The 20,273-nt window shown below is 42.5% G+C and overlaps 1 protein-coding gene across 10 annotated transcripts in view; it reads right to left on the bottom strand.

The window, feature by feature from the left end:
* LOC120743986 (neuron navigator 1-like) overlaps nt 1-18,296 on the bottom strand; it is an 80,833-nt gene extending 62,537 nt beyond the window's left edge. For 4 of the 10 annotated variants that reach the window (XM_040048063.1, XM_040048064.1, XM_040048066.1 and 1 more), the window contains exons 1-4: nt 16,540-16,658; nt 15,243-15,406; nt 9,910-10,781; nt 9,265-9,356 (exon numbers count right to left, since the gene is read on the bottom strand). In XM_040048063.1, the coding sequence (XP_039903997.1) occupies nt 9,265-9,356; nt 9,910-10,775 (958 nt within the window). In that variant the 5' untranslated portion in view covers nt 10,776-10,781; nt 15,243-15,406; nt 16,540-16,658. Of the gene's footprint in view, nt 1-9,264; nt 9,357-9,909; nt 10,782-15,242; nt 15,407-16,539; nt 16,660-18,202 lie in introns of those variants that run through there. The other 6 variants (XM_040048061.1, XM_040048065.1, XM_040048069.1 and 3 more) reach the window with 4 other exon arrangements.
* Nucleotides 18,297-20,273: the final 1,977 nt, after the last annotated feature.

Below are 20,273 nucleotides of genomic sequence, written 5' to 3'. Positions count from 1 at the left end.
TGGATGGATGTTGACGTCTTTGTTTTTGTCCGTCTTCCTGTGCGTGTGTGAGTGTGTGCGTGGGCTTTTCTCTATGAGTGTGTCACATCGATGAGACAGGCCCAGAGAAGCCGAAGCTCCGGTCCTGGGCCTTGGGTTGCTCTTGCACGTTTAGCTATGTCACTTGATTGTGGGAGACATGGCATTTCAATCAAAGAAGGACCGAGAAGAGCTTCTTCTTCCTCATCCACCTTATCATTTTATTGTTTAGCAGTTATCATCATGCCTGTCACTGTTCACTTCAAACACCTGCAGAATCTATTCTCCTGATTTCTCGTAACACACAGGACTTGCTGGAGATCTGATAATACAGCACAGTGATGTATTTGTTTTAATTCCCCATTACAGGTAATAATGACAGCAGGTTATAAAACGAACTTCAAGTCCATCATAACCCATTAACAATCAATATAGCTGTTTGCGCCATCATTTATTTTTGCGTTGTAATGCATCCTGTCTGAAAACTGGTTCTCAGAGTGGAGTGTTTAGGGTCTGGGCGTATTACCATTACTGTATGTCGATTTTCTGTAATATGCAGGCAGTAGTGCCTGCAGCTATGACGTTATCAGGCCTCAAACTGCTGGGAGCAGTATTCAAACAAGCAGGCCGTTTTCTGTTACATTTGCATAAATCAGTTGACACTAAACCCGAATGGAAACAAGCAACGTCCTGTTTGCACACTTTCCAAACTCAGTATTAGAGAGGCGCTTTAAATAACGGCTCGTTTTTTATCAGTAACCAAACTGGCGCCAGCCGAACCTAAAAGTGACGATGACAGGCTCTTAGTGTGCGTGCTCGCCCTTAGCCTAAAAACTATTTGGCCTTGAATGTGTGTGTGTGTGTGTGTGTAATACAGTAGCTGAGTACATACAAAAATACAGACGCTCTATGGATGTTTTATTGTGAAAAAGCTATAGCCATCAATTAGAGGCAGCAAACTTTAATAAAGGGCCAATGTTGAGGTGGTTATGCCACACTGAAGCCAGAGGTGCCTGGAGACAGTTATGGGGGCTCTGGGGGCAGGTAGCAGGCCAGCAGTGCGAATGAGGAGTGTAATTTAAGGCTAATAGGTGCTGTACGTCAGCTCTTATACCTCCCTGATGAGGGATTAAGGTTAGTGAGTGACCACATACAAGGCAGGTCTGTGGTGTACAGATGCGTGTGGTGCAGGTACGCGTCATTGCTCTTGAAAGCATATACATGCAGGTAACGTGTTGGCAGCACACAGCCACTTGTTTGTTCCAGTGCTGGTCTCTCTGGCTCCACAGTCTAATCACCTTTATATGTAAACATGCTGTATATTCTCTCCCTCTATATCCACACACACACACACACACACACACACACACACACACACACACACACACACACACACACACACACACACACACACACACACTGTCTGTGCTCTGACTAACTGACCTGAGCAATCTGGCCTGACATCAAAGACACTGGTAGTTTCAGAGTGTGATGAGTGCCAGTGTTCAGCAGTAGGCTACACATTCAGCACGGAGCAGACTCGTAGTAGGATACATAAGAGTGTGTGTGTGTGTGTGTGTGTGTGTGTGTGTGTGTGTGTGTGTGTGTGTGTGTGTGTGTGTGTGTGTGGTCGCGTATGTGGAGGCAGGCAGAGGGAGGCTGACCACAGTGTCTGAACCCTTGGGAAACTTCTTATGACATCAGGCAAACAGTTTAATTCCAATATAAAGAGACTTTTAAGCAAAGTTAAGCAAAGGCAAGAGAGACAAGTACGAATAACGTGTGAAGAGTGAAAGGATGGTTTGAAAGCAGGGTGAAACAGAAGCAGGGAGAGGCAGATAGACACAGACAGAAGGAAACTGGCTCAGTGCTTTGCATGAATATACTTGGCCTAGCATCTCTAAACAGATCCGCCACTATACTCTGATGGAGGAGTCATGTGAAGCAGCCAGTAGGACACGCTTACTCACAGACACTGTGTACCACATTATATTCATGTTTACAAACTTGCACAAAATTTCCACCTTTAAAGGAAAAATACTGCGAAGAGGAAAGATGTGCAGATCTAAGTGCAACTGCATGTAACGCGGACCCCTAAACTTGTAGAGGAACAGTTCCCATTCAGGCTAAGCAGATGGCATGTGTTCTCACTTCTCACGCACTCCCTCTTGGTTCCTCTTGTTTTGAGTTTGTTTTCATGAGTAAAAATAAAAGTTGCTATGAAGATGAGGCATGCAACAACGGAGTGAGGACGTGAGAAGAAAATGACGAAGTGTGATTGAGAATAGAAGATGCAGAAAAACGGAGCAAGTCAAAACAAGGGGAGACCCGAGAGCATCAAAGAAGCCTAGCAGATGATATTAGTGGGGGGAAAGTAAAGAAGAAAAACAGTCAAGTTATAGCCCAGAAAGCAAGTCAATGAAGAAAGTGAGAAGAGGAGGAAGAGGACGGGTGAGGAAGGATCTCTGTGTGTTTGCCAGAGAAGCAAAGGAAGTCTGTAAGACAGAGAGGGGATATCCTGCTTCGCTGCCTCGCCACTCCTGCTACATTTGCTTATGTCCGCTAACACACCAACGCGTGGGGTCCACAGGACACACAGAAGAATACCAGACCATGACACACTTCTCCACGAGGGACAGCTCATACTCACACACATGCTGGTACAGCGCAAACACAATGACATGGCTATTAATGTCCTGTTTACACACAAAACACTGAAACGGCAATCTGACTGATACATACAGTGTGTGGCTTCCTAGCGGAATTGCGTGAATGAGGGAGCGAGTTGTTCACAATGACACCTCTTTAGTGGTCTTATCAAGCGCTGATGATGCACAGCATGAGTCACTGGCCTGAGCATTTGGGAAATTCAGCTATCAGTGACAATAATGTGAGTGCATCAGTCAGCTAATCCAGCGAAAACACCACCAGAGCGAATGCCAGACGCTGGTCAAATCTCCCGCTAAACCAACTAAAATGCAGGGAATATTTGCAGGATGTGGAAAGGGAGAATTAGTGTGTTTTAAAAGGTATAACTCTTTGTAGACGCTCCCTCATACATGCCCCAATGTTGACATTATCAGCACATTTCCCAGGAGTACCCCATAATGCTCTGCTCCTGAGTGTGGTTGCCTAGCTACAGCGTGGTGTGCAAGCAATAGTGGATCATCATGCGTATAAATGTAGACGAACAGTAGTATTTGCCAAAAATAAATAAATAACATTAATTTGAAACCTCCTAAAGCTACAGTGTGTGTTTATATGCTGGTATGTGCGTGTTTTTTGATTCCCCGTGGTTTATTAATTAGATGTACTTGTGACTTCATTCCTGTGTCCGTGGGCGTGTGCTCCAACATAGACAGGTTACACGCATGAATGACTTAACTTGACTCCCTGGGCTAGGAGTCACCCCACAGGTCAAGAAGCATCTTGCGTATGCACTCATTCACCCGTTCCTCAATTCACTCTTCTCCCTCCATTCTCTCCTCCTTCATCTCCAGCTCTGTAATGCAGCTGTGATCATTGTGTTCCCTCTTCATTGTGAGGAAATGACCGTGGGAGGGAGCAGACAACAGGAGGTGGCTACTCTGACATAAACTGAAGACTGGGTTGTTTTTCTGGATTTTAAAAATATTGGAAATATCACTTGACTGAATGCGACCAGTTATTTTGTTGCTATTGGCAACGCTAACTCAAAACACATGCCTTTGACCTGCAGTGGCCCTCAGGGATCAGTCCTTGGCTTCTTATCTGCTGACCTCTACATGCTTCCACTTAAAAACCCTAACTCCATATAACCCGTTGCTACTGATTCTGAGTCAAACTCTTGGGCACATTTCACTGAGACCATTTCTGGTGAGGTTTTAGTGAACAGTAGACGGGTCTATTGAAGGCCCTACGCCAGGTGCTCGATTCCTATTTTTAAAGGAAATGATTTTCATATCCTGTTCATGTAAGACAGATGATGTTCATTTTGATTTTTTGAAGATGTAGCATTGCATCATGTATTAACTGACTATTACAAGAAAAAAAACAACAACATTTTATTATTTTATCATCTTAAAATCACAACCAGACTTAAGTCCTCTTTGACAAAATGGTTGATCTCTGGTAAAACTGAATATTGTAATAGATGGAATCCTTAAAGGACAGTTCACACCAAAAGGACCATATTACTGTAGTTCTTATGTCTCTACATTTGTTGCCCTAAGCCACTAAATTCATTTTAAGATTTTTATGACTTACTTACAAAACCATACATGGAGCTTTCCCTAATTATATTAACCTCCTAGGACCTGGCGTCCAAATATGTGGACATCACATTTTGGGTTATTCAGACCAAAATACTCAATTTTTCTCTACATGGGCCTGATATCCACTTACGAGGACATTATGCTGCTACTGTTCTATCAAAATTTTAAATGAATATCCTCATATGTGGCTCTGATTTTTCTTAGAAACAAAAATAAGGTAAAAAAAAAAAGAAAAAAAGAATTCTTTGTTTTTACATTCATCGGGCCCCAATCAGCCCAAATATCAAAGAGAAATTAAAAATGCTGCCGAGGAAGAGTTCGGGTCTTAGGAGGTTAATGCTATGCTAAAGCAATTTAACACTTTAAGACCTCTTAGATCAATGGGAACTGTATGGTAGTGGTGCTTAGTGCGAAGTCAAAACAAGGAGAAGTGGCATTTAGTCTTCAGCGTAGCGTCTTAACCCTCTCCAGGCAGGCGTTGCCGATTTGCAACAGTTAAAAACTAACAACCTGATTACCCCACATACATATTTTATGAGGTTTTTTTACTCAGAAGTACCACTGCAAGACTTGGTTGTGCATTAGCAACAAAAAGTTTAATTTGAGCCTGAGAGGGTTAAACCAACTGCCTATTGGTCAAAAATGTTGCACAACAGCTACTCCAAGAGATTTGTTGAAACTGGAGGCTTTTATCATTATACCCCAACAGTGAACAACAGACATCTTGAAAGTTCAAGGTTTGGGTCAAATATAAAGTAAGGCATGACATTAAAGCATAAATAGTGATTGCTGCCTCACTGCAGGCGATGAGCACGGAGATAATCTAGTCCATTCTTATGTCTGATCATCTTCCTAAAGCTACTAAACCACTCATCACTATCCAACGCCAACTCGGCATATGTCTCCCCGATTAGATTGGCCAAAGAGGATTACGCACTGTCTAGTAGATGCAGTCAGGTTTACCAAAATGCTATTCGCTTGACTGTCCAGGGGCATTAAAGGCATGGCAAGCATGACATCTATAAACAGTAAGTTGATTTCAAACCTTCATTACTAAAGATTTCCCTGTTTCTAGCTTAAAATGAAAGGCACTGAGGGGTTTTTAACATCTACTTTGCTAAATGAGATAATCCCAAACTGAGGTAAAAAAGAAAAACGCTGACCTGCAGGAGGGTAAATAAAGATATGCCATAGGGCTGTGCGATATGAACAAAATCTCATATCCCGATATAAGACATCTATCGTCCTGATAACGATATAAATCACAAAAATGTAACATGTTCTGTAAATTCTGTGAATCTCGGGCAGCTCGACTTGCGTGAAGTGTTTCCAGCTGGGCGTCGTGTAGCTGGAGTCGAGTGTTTTAACCGATGCATGAAACGATACATTTTTAGACATAAGTTGTAACAGCCGCCGTTTTCTTTGTGAGTATTTATTACACGGCGTGCTGCGGGGAAAAGCCTGTTCTAACGTCTGAGTCTAAGCTTTATTTTTTAGCACGTGACGGCTCTTTTTTAATTCTCATCCGTAAACACTCTGCATCTTTCACGCGATTCAGTTTATTTTGAAAAGTCTCAACAGAATCTTGAGCTTTATTGTGAAAGGTTTATGTGGAACATAAACAAGCGGACAGGTGATGGTGTTACCGTCGTTGTTGCTAACGACAACGCATAAAAACAGGGCTTGTCCGTCTGTAGTGTGGTTCTATTAAATATAAGAGAAAGAGAGAACTTTAAGAAATTAATAATAACTACAGTGACCATCAGAACCATGAAAAAATATTGCCGTAAACAGTTTATTTTGCAACACCACGAAACAAACGATAGCGTAAAATGAAACGATAGACGTTTTTATATCGTCATCCGATATATATCGTTATATCGAACAGTCCTAATATACCATATTTGTTTATGCAAGCTTATATGTTGATAATTCTTAAATTCTAGCCATGTATTTTAAAATTAGCCAGTCATACCTCGATTTCTTTTTTTGTTTCCTACATGTACTGGTGTCTGTGTGGGATGATGTGTGATGTTTTATATCCTTCACTATATGAATGGTGTTTGTAGGTGTCTGTACAGTGTGTGTGTGTGTGTGTGTGTGTGTGTGTGTGTGCACTTGAGACTGCGACATTTTGTCCATTGGGAATTTTAGGACAAAATATTGCAGGGATGAAAAATGATACACAACCCACGTCACATTTATCTTTCAAAAGCCATCTGTGCACTGTCACTTGTGCATACATCAGCACACATACACACACAGCCTCGGAGAAAAGCCCATTCTCAGATACACCTCTCTAGAGAGTAATAGGGTCAGGAGTTCTGGGGTCTAATTGAAAGAGCACATGGTCCTACAATCACATTAAACGTTCAGATCTTCATTAGGGTCTCAGTTAAAAGATGTAAGAGCGGATCGCGTTACCCTGATTCAATCCAACGCATATAGAGAATATTACATTTAAGGAGATCGACTCTCGCCACAAAGAGCAGCCAGTACCACATCAAATAACTGGGCTTTATCGTGTTTGCTCACCACCAGGAGTTTGTAAAAATTTAACCAACATTTAATGATCTGTCTTTTCATCTCAGTGCACACACTTATTGTTTATTCTCTGTCCTCCTTACACAAAATGAAATTCATCAACCCACTGACCTCATTGGTCTTCTCCTTTCATCTCTCACTCCTCTCCCTCCTTCCTTCCCTACAAACTTTGCTTTCCACCCCGTTTCCCTCCCTTCCTCCATTTGCTAAATTACAGTTATTACAGTGCCAGCCCACCATCCATGTAAATGCAGCTTCAGAGGAGTCAAAGATGCTTTGGTTCTGTTTCTAACGCCTGCTAGGCACCAATTAAAAGGCCAAAACTAGCCCCAAGACAGCCAGAGGCCCTTAAAGACTAGGGCTGGTCCACCACCAGTTCCCATCCCCCTTTTCCACAACCAGATGGTTAAAGGTTTTATAAAGGTTTCATTTGCAAATAACTCTATTCTTGTGACACAATGTATGTTCAAACTCAAACTACTGCCTTGAGCTTGAAGTTCTCTGCCAAGCAGCCAAGTTGTACTTTACAGGTATCTGTAGAGATGCATGCGCTGCAAGAAATGAAGGCATTCAGCATTTAGCTAGTGTAGGCTGTCTGTCTGTTGCTTGCCAGGTATCCATGTGTATTTACTCTGGGTGAGTCTAGAGGACGCCGTAAATATTTGTGAAAGGACTCCAATCCAAGTTGATGAGTCAGTGAAGCTCGCTTCTGTTCGATGGCAGCAATACTGAGGTGACTTGTTGACTTTTCTGTTGTTAAGTGTTGCTATTAGCCTCTGATAGCTACTGTTAGACTCTGTTAGCTGCTGTTAGCTGCTGTTAGCCACTCTTAGTGAAATATTCTTGGTGGATCACTGTGACACTTAGAATGTAATCAAACTGTTTTCACAGGGAAACTGTGATTTTTAGGACACTTAAGACTAATTGACATATTGTTAGCTTACAACCAGCTGTTATTGTTGTTTAGCCAATATTTAGTCAGCTGTCCAGACAAGGCAAAAATATTGGGAATAAATAAGCATGTTTGTGCACTTTTGTGCATTCGAGCTCTAACTTCAGTTCAGTTAATGAGGCTTGGGGTAAGGAGGAAGAGGTTGAGAGATACCAGTCGCATCTTTGCTTTGCATTTTCATTTCCTTCATATCTTGAGCCTGAAGGTGTAGACACTGATTAGATTTTGCCTCCACAGCACGCAAACGCCTACAAGTAATCTTCTCCTCTGCCTTTGCTCTACTATCTATGTGGCCAGTCTCAAGCTGCATAAATAAAACATGAGTAAGGAGAACAGCGATCTCCATGTCAGCCACTGTGTTCAAGATGGCGGGTCAGCATGGCGGTTTGCACAAACCAGTACCCACTCCTGTCCATTTTTTATGGATTAACTCTAAGTTTATAAGAAAGGCTCAGATTTATGAATTCAATATTCTTTCTTTTTCCACTAATTAATGACTGACTGTACCTTTAAAGGTTTAAGTTATTAATTAAATGACACTGTGCTATATTGTCCCTGAACGTAGACATTACATATAGAAACAGCTGTAATTCACCTAATATATGGCACAGTGTGATGCATATGTAAACCCAGTATAACTTAAAGTTATTTCGGACTACACTGTGCATATTTTAACATACATATAATAAGTAAAAAGCAGTTGATCTTCTTTCCGTTTAACTGACACCACTTCAAAAGGAATGATTCACTAAGCCACTGAAAAAGTCATTTCTCAGAAGCACGTTCATATTCTTGGGCTCAGACCGACCACTACAATGCGTAACTATAGCCGTGCGTACAGAGCAAACCATTACTCAAAAGCCACAGGATCAGGACAGGGATGGGGTCATGCTGGGACTGTGGCTTTTTAGGTCAACGAAATCTGAAAAGAGGAACTGTGAGAGGGAAGAATGGGTTCGAACTCTACAACAGCTCTTGGATGAATATGAAATCAATGTGCATATAATGCTGCCTGGCAGCAAGTTAAGAAGTGCCCCATTTCATCCCATTACTGACCCACATCACCAGTGTCAACATCCTTCATCCTAACATCCTGAGCACATCTCTTCATCCAGGGACTACGGTACTCAGCAGAACCCCAGGCACACAGAAAATTACACCACCTAACTTCAGACCTCGCTCCTGACGACTGATGAATTGCAGCGTGACAGACATACATTTGGACAAAGACTGGTTGTCCCTTTCACTGAGTCTATTCAGGTTCTACAATGAGAGCCAAAGGTCAGCCACTGGCTTGTTGTGTCTGACGCCACTTATGACTCTGTCGCAGTAAACGTCTGGCTGCCAGAAAGCACACATCACTCCTACCTGCCAGAAGTGCTCTTGGCATCTTGGTGCCCTAATATTAACGGGGCAGAAAAAACTGGACCAAGATTTGTTTAGCTAAGGAAAGGGAGAAAGGAGAGGAGATGTGTGTTACTGCTGTGTGAGTCTAACCTGGTGTCAGGTCATCACAGCAGACTTCTATGGATCCAGATGAGCAGTCACTCAGTTCATCCACAGAAAATTCACTCACTTGTGCCTGCAGCCTGTCAACACATCACAAACACAGCCATCACACATCTGTTACTGAACATGCAAATCATATCCTTTACAATCAAATGCATAACCTGCTGTGTATGACAGTAGAAGAAGAGAGGCGATGACTATCTCAATTATTTCCACAAAAGCAAATCATATAAACAGAAAAATGCTGAAACAGTTATGTGCAAAGAACTGTGTATAATCCTGTCATTAATTTAAAGAAAAAAGAAACTTAAAGTGTTTTATTAAATGTAGATTTTGTACACTGTGCTTTTAGTAACATAAAAAACTGTGTGCATGGGAGTATACGGTGTCAGCCCAGGGGCTACAAGAAGACACTTTAACAATCAGCTCTGCTCCAGAAAATCTCCAAGTGTGGGTGTTGCAGGAAAAGATACTGAGGCCTCTGTGGCAGGTCTTTAGTGTCCTGAGGATGACTTCTATGTGTAAAGAAAATGATCACATGATAATTACAGGGGGGTCCGTGATAAAGGACTCATAAAGGAAGGCTTTATAACTCTTGCTTCAGTTGTGCTTGTGTGATGAAAGACCCCTTACCTGTGACTGAAGGGAGCCACAGCAGCCATGTTGACTCTGGGTATGTGTGTCTCTTCAGATGTTGCCTCCTGATCCTGTGTATCAACAACCTGCTTGGATGTTACTGGCATGGTAAATGTGATAGCTGGCAGCGGTAAGGGAAGAGGAGAGGAAGCTGGACTGCTATCCTCAGGAGTTCCCATTTCCTCATCTGATTGGCTGCCAGAGTCACTATGATCTCTGATGGTGTGATGGTTTGAGTAAAGAAGAGTGGGCTGAATGTTACAGTTGCTGAGTATGACGGATTTGGGTGGATGGTTTTTTGGAGGCTCTTCCTTCCTTCCTGGTATCGCATCAGCCGTTGCTTGGGTTACAATGTTTGAATTGTCTCCTCTGCTAAAACTGAGCGGTGGACGTAGGTTGCCGGCTCCATACGCTTGATTCTTATTTGCAAAGGTGCTTCTGTTGCGATTGCCATCCTGGGGTAATTGGGAGAGGATTTGCGATTTTCCCAGGTCTAGCGTGTCTTTGGAGTGCGGCGGATGTACTCGGCGCTGGGTCAGCGGGCTGCTGTAGGCAGATCTTGACACCTGGGGAATTGGAAGAGCTCCGGTTCGCTGGAAGAGCTGACTTTTAAGGCAGGCATCTCTCAGGGCATCTGTGGAGGAAGGCCCAGGGATACTGGAGTTTCTTGGACAAAGTGACGGGGAGTGTGCAGGTGTGTTCGCTGGCGTGTGCTTAGGGGTCTGTTTCGAGGGCCTGGGCAGGTCACTCGCCCGGCGGCGTGGTTCTGTTTTAGGAGAGGAAGGCAGAAGACTGCGAGGGAGGGGTATTCCTGATGAGGGAGGCCCACGGGGAACTGACTTCACGTTGACCCCCCCACTCATTGTGACCTAAATCAAAAGACATAAAGACAACAAAAAGTTAAAAAGTTAGGTGAGTGCATGTTCACAATAGCATGAGATCATTAAAAGCCTTCCCGAAGGGTTTGGTTATACATTAAGAGTCAGTGTTAAAGTTCTACTAATCTAATCAGGCTGAGAATTTGCTTTTCCTTTCGCAGAGCTGTGCAATGTGAGCCAAGTACATATGACAAAATGAGTCATGGTAAACCACGAGGTGAACTTATTTTCAGCCGAGCATGGAGTTTCTAAGAAATCAGATTTGCCTGCTAGGAGTTAAAAACACAAAACCAGCTTTTTACACATGCGCGCGCACACACACACACACACACACACACACGTGCCAGCTTTTTATACACTTGTAGATCCTTATGTTCTTGAAAAACAAATACTGAAAATGAACTCCAATACAACATCACACTTACCCCGGCACAATGCATACATATAACAGTTTCAGAGGAGGCACAGGATGTTGCTCACCTTATTTGCTTTGACTGTCCTTGGTTTTCTTACTCTCTTCTGTGTCAGAATGACAGAAACCCTCCAAGAACTACGAAATCCTGCTTGAGCTTTGTGAGCCCGCCTATGCTAATTCTGATCAAGTGAAACGTTTCATATAATTTTACTGCTTCGTGCTGCTCTGCTGGGAGGGGAAAGGGAGGCAGTGAGTTTGGGAGAAAGGCAGGGAGGGAGGGCAAAAAAGGCGGAAAAAACGTCAAGTGCACGTACAGCTGCTTTTTAACGTAAGTGTCGGCCAACAACATGGCAGGAGCTCAATTCCTCTAATATGTAGACATTCTCAAGACGGCCTGCTGAAGTTAGATAGGTGATTTGAGCGGCTGTAAGTGAATGTGGCGTGACTCTCGGTGCCAGCCGGGCTGGTCTGAGCATTTCAAAACTGCTGCTCAACTAGGATTTCCCCACACAATCATCTCTACGGTTTACAAGAGAATTGTCCAAAAAAAGAAAAATATACAGTGAGCAGCAGTTTCAGGGAAAAAAAGCTTTGTTAATAGCAGAGGTCATAGAGAGTGCTTTGAGTTGGTAGGAAGGCAACAGTAGCTGAAATAACCACTCGTTACAACTAAGGTAAGCAGAAGAGCATCTTTGAATGTGAGATGCTAGTGAAACCCTGAAGCAGATGGCTACCGCAGCAGAAGACCACACTGGTGGCCACTCCCATCAGCTACATACAGGAAAGTGAGGCAACAACTTGCACATACATTCCAAGATTGGAGTATAGAAGATTAAATATATGATGTCTAGTCTGATAAGTCTCTAAGATTCAGATGGTAGAGTCCGAATTTGGCATACTCAGCATGAGAGCATGAATCCTTCTGCCTAGTATGAACTGTTCAGGCTGCTGGTGGTGTAATGGAGTGGGGGATATTTTCTTGTTATACTTTGAGCCTCTTAATACCAATTAAGCGTCTTTTAAAACCACGGCCTACCTGAGTATTGTTACTGACCACGCTTTAGGACCACAGTGCAGCCACTTCCTGATGCTATCATGTCAACAAGGACCAAAATATCTGACGAATGTTTCCAGCACATTGTTGAATCTATAAGAGGAAGACTGACGATTGTTCTTAAGGCCAAAGGGGGTGCAACTCAATACTAGCACGGTTTACCTAATAAAATGTCCAGTGAGATTTTTGAGATTTTTCTTTAGGTCACGAGCAGTTGTCCAAGCATTTCACTACATATCGTACTGTGTATGACTGTGTACGTGACAAATAAAATTTGAATTTGATTTGAATTTGAATTTGAATTTGAGTGCATATATTGAAATGTTCAAATTCACTCTAGATTCTCTTCCTAGTTGCACTTAAAAAATGGTCTGAGTGTGTGTATTATAATTACACACACACAAACGCAGACATACTTAGAAATATACTAGAGATTTAATGCTTAACCCTACTTGCCCCGTCTTAAAAAAGCAAAACTTTTGCTGCCAGAAGACTTTGTGGGAAGCTGTCTTTAGTGAAGCACTGATGTATCAAATTAAGCCGTCAAAGTCACAAGGATAAAGTGCTGGATTATTTGACAGTGCATCTAATCACAGCATTGCACACAGTGTCATGTGGATCACTCAGACACACATTTCCAGCAGTCTGAGAAAAGCAGGAGAAAGAGTGACTGCTTCAGCTTGAAACTCCGATGAAAAAAAGGACGGATTCTCTGCAGGAGGCCTTCCTTCCACCTACTTATAGAATCAGACATACTAAGACAAGCAGCTAAGAGCTGTGCGGTATTTTGATTGATGCTAATGTAGGCCTGCGCAGCAGCGTACAGCTGCAGTGATGCAGCAGTAGGTAAACAGAGACAGATGTGATCATCCATCCTCCTTTTCCCCTATTACTCCCTACAAATTCCTCCCCCTCCTCATTGTCTGTTTCTGTATGTCTTCCTCACACACTCCATCTCTTGGGAGGTCCAGACAGAAAATGAGCATCAGAATTTCTTTCTGTCTGCTGTAGGTCCTGCTAGGATTTCCAGGAGCACAGGTGTGGGCTGACTCGATGTCTATCTGTATGAAAATTTGATTTTCCCTTGGGGATATGCCGGGGTCACACCAACACTTCTGCAGGCTGTATAAGAACATACAGGGGCTCAGCTGCTGATGGTGATGTGTGTGTGTGTGTGTGTGTGTGTGTGTGTGTGTGTGTGTGTGTGTGTGTGTGTGTGTATTCATATCTTTGTGGGGACTTAAAAAGGGGAAGTTTACTATACTTGTGGGGACCAACAGCCCTTACAGGGACCAAAATCCTGGTCCCTACAAGTTTGAAGGCATTTTTCCACAGTCAAAATGTGGTTTAGTGTCAGGGTTACAATAAGGTTATGGTTAGGTTTAGAGTAAGGTTTAGGCATTCATTTTTCAGGGTTAGGTTTATTGGGCGGGGCTAGGGAAAGCAGGCTGTGTGTGTGTGTGTGTGTGTGTGTGTGTGTGTGTGTGTGTGTGTGTGTGTGTGTGTGTGTGTGTGTGTGTGTGTGTGTGTGTGTAAAAGAAGGAAATACAAATAAGGTGACTGAAACCAACAGCTGTAAGTTATGGGAAAATAATCTAGTTTAGTTTGATTTCTTTCAGTTATGTTATTATAGGATAGTTTGCAGTACAAACGTCTTACATGTGTTGGATACATTGTATTTGTCATGTGTTCAGACTTACAGGCTTCAAAGATTGTTCTGTATCATCCTGTCACATAAAAAACTTTACAACACACCGTCTGTTGGCTCCTTTCACTGTACGTCTAACTCCATGTGATGTCTAAAGGAATGAGTTTTGAGTTTGGTTTAAGAAGCGTTTTTATTTTTACTGTTTGAGGCACGTGCAAACGCAAAAACATGAAGCCATGTTTATATTGCTGCTCATTAGTTTGACAGTTAGCGCTTCATTAGCATCAGAATCAGCTTCATTGTACATATTTGTAAAGCTTCACCTTAGTTTAATATTTCATAGTATTTGGAAACAGCACTTTAATAGCTAAAAACATAATTACATATCTTATTGTGTGACAAAATAGTTGAACAATCAATCACTTTTGTTTTGAATTTAAATCATAAATCAATCTGCCATCACTATCAGTCACTGTGTCTTTAGTTCTGCAGACCCTGACGTTTTGAAGGACATCATCGTGTTTGTACACTGACGCAAACACAGTACAGAAGCCTACAGAGAAACTGGGGGTTTTGCTACAGATCAGTGTAGTTATTGTGTGGGTTACTGCATGGACCGACTACGGTCTCTCCTTCACTCTGCTAGGGTGGTGCTGACATCTACTGGGTACTGTCTGCAACTGCAGGAGCACAGCGTCTCATTCATTACAGTCCCGTATTATCATTAATTATAGCTGCGAGGTGAATTATGCAGGCTTATTAATAGCATCTTTTACACTTATCAGAAACATCAGCCATATCAGGTTTATCTCCTGAAGGACAGAAGAACAAGGATAGCGTTGCAGCCAGCATTATGCTACATGTTAACAGTGTAATTTAATAACATTACACTGATTTAGCTCAGCTTTCCCATGGCGGCCTGTGGCTGACCTGAGTTACTCTATATCTTATGAGAAAAGCGTGTATATCCTCTCTCACAGACATGCACACTCACCCTCGTGATGAACACCCTCTGACTCATCACAAAATCAATACATGAGTTGGTAACACAGGCCTCTCTGTCTGTGAAGGGCATCAGCAGTGCCTGTGTGTCACACAGGCTGGAAACTACAGTACATTGAATTAATCACCTCCACTATGACAGCAGCCAGAACAACAGCAGTAAAGTCCTGCCGTGGAGCAGAGAAGCTAGTGACACCCAGTGGTACAACAAATTCCTGGGAAGGCAGTTTTCTTAAAAGAAAGTCATCATAAGATAAACGTGGCAATATTTTTAGCTCAAAAAGAACATATGATTCAATTTCAAGGCTCTGCTGTGTCGCACGAAAGTCTTACCTGTCAGTGCGCCGTTGGGCTAAGCAGACGGAGCCGGCCAGAAGCAGGTCACACTTCTCTGACGTCCCAGGAACAATGGGCTGTTTTTTCCTGGATCACAGTTGCATCCTCACCACTGCTCTCCCATTGGTTCACAGCTCCTCACCATTCACCAAGACAGGAAGCTTGAACAAACAGGAATGACACATTCAGCCAATCAGGGGCCTCTCTTTCGAGGTGACTCATTTTCAAAGTGACTTTCTTTGATTCTAACCTTTCGCCAAAAGGAAAAAAAAAGTCATTTGGCACATAGATTCAAAGAACACAGTCACGTATTTGCGACCTCAGAGGGCATTGCACTAACCTAGATTCATTTTCTGGAGGCTTACTCTAAACAGCGCGCTCTCGTTGTAAAGTATCGTGTTTGACACTCTGGGGAACAGCTTTCGTCCCCATTATAAAACAAAAGAAACACACAATAATTATGTGACGGTGTAAACAGAGTTAAGCTCACACACTGTGAGTACTACCTGGACCACACGCACATACACACAAGAACTGAAGAGTGTTTATGTTATCATGACTCATTTGACCAAAATGGAAATGTATTTGGCATGAAGTTACCCAAAATGACACATAATGTGTCACCATCAGAAATCCCACAACACAGCACAAAGTCATCTCCGAACCTCGAGTCTCCAAATTGCACTGGGACAGTAAAGTAAGTGAGCCTCGCCTGGTGTGATAAAATGGGTTGTGTGAGTATTTAATGTACTGAGGATAGCTGCTGTACTCCTTTAAATAAAAAAAGATCTTTGTCTAACACACGTCCTCTGCACATGCTCTTATTATAGAAGCCAGGGTACAAACACACGCACCCACAAAGTAAACAGGAGAAAATATAACCCGACTACTGACAATATAAATATCACCATGGGAGAAGCAGTTTGCCTCCATTCTTCTCAATATCAACCAAATGTACCACACGCTACAATATGTATACCACACATGCTTTACTGAGTCATACATCCAAGCTGCTGACTCAGGTCAACTGCCAATCATTTCATCCTGTAGATACTGCTGCTCTCTTTCTTTTCGTCTTCACTGGCCCATCTTTGCTCTCTTATTTTTCTAACTGTCACAGCACCATGAACATAGTCCTCGTATTAGAGTTTGGAAACTCTGCGCTTTTAGAATCAACAGGAAATATATTCAACAAGAGACACAGATTCATCAGGAAACAAGACAAAAATATACTTAGAATTAGAGAAGGATCTGAAATATTAACTAGCTAAAGTAAACACGAGCCTTCACTCACCCGCTTCAGTCTCCAGTTGGAGTCCGATCTGTATGCTGCAGAGCGTGGCTGGCTCAATCCCTGCCTCAGCTCCTTTCTACTTTTTCTGGCTGGCCTCTGAGCTGCAAGCATGTGTGTGTGTGTGTTTGTGTGTCCGTCATTCTACTCCCCTATCACGTCATGCCGCTCTGCTGCTGCCGCAGTACGCCTGCAGCCGTATCCCCACCTCCTTCTTTTTTCCTCCCCTCATCCCGGTCTCTCTCCCCCTGTCTGTCTATGATGCTCTCTCTCAATAATGGACCTGTTGGCTTCGTTCCCTCCCTCCCTCTCCCTGAGTGAAATATAAGCCCAGCTAGCAAAGACCCGGCTGGTCCATTAGCCGGATGAGTGCGGTTTGTGTGTCTGTGCGAGCGCAATCACGGCTGCCTCTATAGTGTGAGTAATACATGGTAATTAAGCAGATGTAGCCACAAATGTGAGAAGCCTAAACCCATCATCTGGCTTTCTAGACCTAATTGGTGGTCATGGAAATCAGGATGACAGGAAAAAAAAAAGTGCCACCTTAATGACAGATTTTCTGACGACAAATGAGAATGTGCACGTCACTATAAACACACATAATCACACAAACGGGCACACACATAGACACACATCCGCCCTCTATATCTGTTTATATATCAGTGTGCATGCCTGAATGAACCGGCATCATGAAGGAGGGCAGCTCATCCATCACTCCTCTAATTTGTCCCACGCTTCTAATGAAAAGAGGGGAGGCGAGACAGAGTGAGAGATAAGTGATGCAAACGAAGGCGAGGAAAGAAGAGCAGGAGGAGGTGTGATGGAGAAAGAAGCATGTGCAGAGTAAACCCTTTCCTCGCATCTTTTCCCAGGTGACACACTCGGAGTAACATTACAAAAACATCCCAGATACCTGACCTTGAGCTTGTCTTCCAAACTTTTCAATACTCATAAACTATGAGGACTATAAAGATCTCATCAGACAGTAGGAGGTCTACTTGAATTAAACAATCACATCAACAGAGAGACAAATGCGGTTAAATCACTGCTGGTTTATGTCATTTTACTGCTGGGCAACATCTCTCTGGTCATCTTTACAATTTATTCACAAACTCTTATGAATTTATCAAAAAAAGCACTTCTTATTGTGATAATTCTACGTTTGTTACCTTTTGTAATCATCGGCCACATTTGTGCCTCTCTCTGCATCTCTGCTCATATTTCTGCTGTGCTGGCCAAGAGTTCGAGCCACTATTATAAGAGCCAGTGCTGCATATTTAATGAAGACTGTGACATGCAACAAATTCAGAATCCCATCCTTCCCTTTTACAAAGTAGCTTATGGATCAGCTTCAGTTATTGGTTACGTCTTAAGAGTTTCTAACTATGGGTGAGACTTTGGGGTCTGTTAGGTTGTTTATAGTCTTGTTTTGGCAGGAAAATACAACCTGAGCCTTCTATGGCTGATCACATATTGATCAAGAATTGGCTCTGCATGCTGGAGAGATGCATAAATAATGAAAACCAAGCACAATAACTGGATGTTTGCTATTAGAACACATGCATACTGCACACATCCCCCCTCCCTCCTACTACAGGCACATACTACAGCATTCCCTTCATGCTTTCGACCACAATCACTTTACTGCTGACCTCCAAATACTCACTTTAATGCCACGGTTGCTCCTTTGCTTTCCAGCTACAGAGAGAAAAGATTAAAGTGTGCGAAACTTCTCCAACAAAGTCAGTCAAAAGCAGAAAAAAACAAACACATGATCTGTTGCTTTGTCTCATCATGAAACGGGAAGTGACTTGTGACTGAGGATTATGGGTAGGAGTGTGCAGCCATCTGCATTGATGCATGTGTGCGTGCATATGTGTGTGTGTGTGTGTGTGTGTGATGGGTGTTTGGGTGGGGGTTAATGTCACGGCTAATCTTCTGACGTTCCCCAAGGCATGTATCCCCCCCACGAGAGACAGACCCTGACAGACGCTGTTATGACAATGGGACACTTGTGTCACTGTCACCCTGAGGGCCATACGGTGGGGTGGGAGGGGGGCCCCGCTCTAACATGTTGACCCCGTGCTGTCTGGAACACGGAGCCTCAGATGGGCAGCTTGACCGAGACAAATGAAATTAAGAAAAACAAAAGGAGGAAGGAAGCGCAAACAGAAGCAAACAGAAAAACAGAAAAACAGAGCTATTGCAGCTGAGGGGAAGTTCATAGTTCTCTGTGAAAGTGTACACAGCATCTAATTAGAACAGTGCTTCAGCATCTGAGCTTGTTCCTACTGGATTTATGACTCTGCTTTGTCTGAATGCATGATTGCCACTAGATGGTGGCAGAGTATCATCTTCATATTACAGTATGTTAGTTTGAGACCAGCAAGTTCAAGCAAAGTCTAACCGGTGGAAAAGCTGTAAATCACAACACCAGAAGGTTTAGTAAAGGTACTGAATCAAGGCAGACCTGCTAATATTATGTTTTATTGTTAAATATGGTAATAAATATGACATGCATTACCTATATTTTATTATTACTTATTTAATGTCTCAAGAAAAAATAAGAAGCTCTGAAATACTTAAATAAAAAAAGAGGTGCTGTAAAAATGAAAGCTAAATCATTACATAAGCTTTGAGGATCACTGCAGTTACACAGTCTGCATATAAAAACTGGGCTTTCCCTCTGGGTCTACAAAATGAAACCAAGAAGTGCCTAAAACCTTTCTAATATCCAACCACTTTTTTGGTTTTACACTAAATCTGTACGAGAAAGTTTCTACTGATCACTCGATCTGTGATCTCACTGAACAAATTCGGCACGTTATAGGTTTTGTCTCCATGTTATTCTTCTCCCTTACAATATAAGGAAGCTTGAAGTGACTGCTGTTGTGACATAAACGCATCACCTGATCATGACTTTTCTCCATATCTTGATCAGTGGATGTTGCAACATTACTGCAACCTTCAAAGTCTTAGTTTAACAACAACAACATCATGCACACACTTTCCAGAAGTCACAGCTCTGCAGATCGCTGAATACTGTTGGGTTCATCTTGAGGGCGTTAGCTGTTTATCAGTTACTTGTGTCAGGGTAAACTTAGCATAAGGGACAATACAGACAGCAGTTGTCCTTATTTGTATTACATGTTAATGACCAAACGCTGAAGCAAATAATAAATAGCATATAGAAAACTGCAGAATGCTGCTCATGTGGTGATGCGAGGCTGCCCTGAAGTCAGTGGCACTATGAAAACGTGAGCACTGACTCGGCACACAACAAGACACTAATGAATCTGTCACTTGATGTCCTGGACTGCAATTAGTCTCATTTATTCTATGCATGCTGCATGAGCTAATCCCATTTCACTTCAGCTTGATGGAAAAGGGGAACTGAAAGAATCTGACTGCATTCATTAACACTGCCTGTCATGGAATCTGCCAGCACCAAATGCCACCAACAGAAAATGGCTCATTAAAGGGCTCCTCTTGCACACTTTAATGTCAAGTGGCTTCTACTTGAGCTGTGCTTCTTTCTGCAAATTAGTACACTCTCGCTTTAGGCCATGTATAATCTCAGCACATAATTAAGAGGGAATGCCCACATTATTATTATTATTATTATTATTATTATTAATCTGCTCAGGTGAAAGCTGAGGAAGAGGTAATGTAATTGGAGCAGTTTGTTTGTCTCTCTGTGAAAAACGGGCAAAAAAGAAGCCATTAAAATAGCATGA

The sequence above is a fragment of the Simochromis diagramma genome, unplaced genomic scaffold, assembly GCF_900408965.1.
Source record: "Simochromis diagramma unplaced genomic scaffold, fSimDia1.1 OVJJ01000387.1, whole genome shotgun sequence".
In the NCBI taxonomy this organism is placed as follows: domain Eukaryota; kingdom Metazoa; phylum Chordata; class Actinopteri; order Cichliformes; family Cichlidae; genus Simochromis; species Simochromis diagramma.
This window is presented reverse-complemented; position numbering and strand designations above follow the sequence as displayed.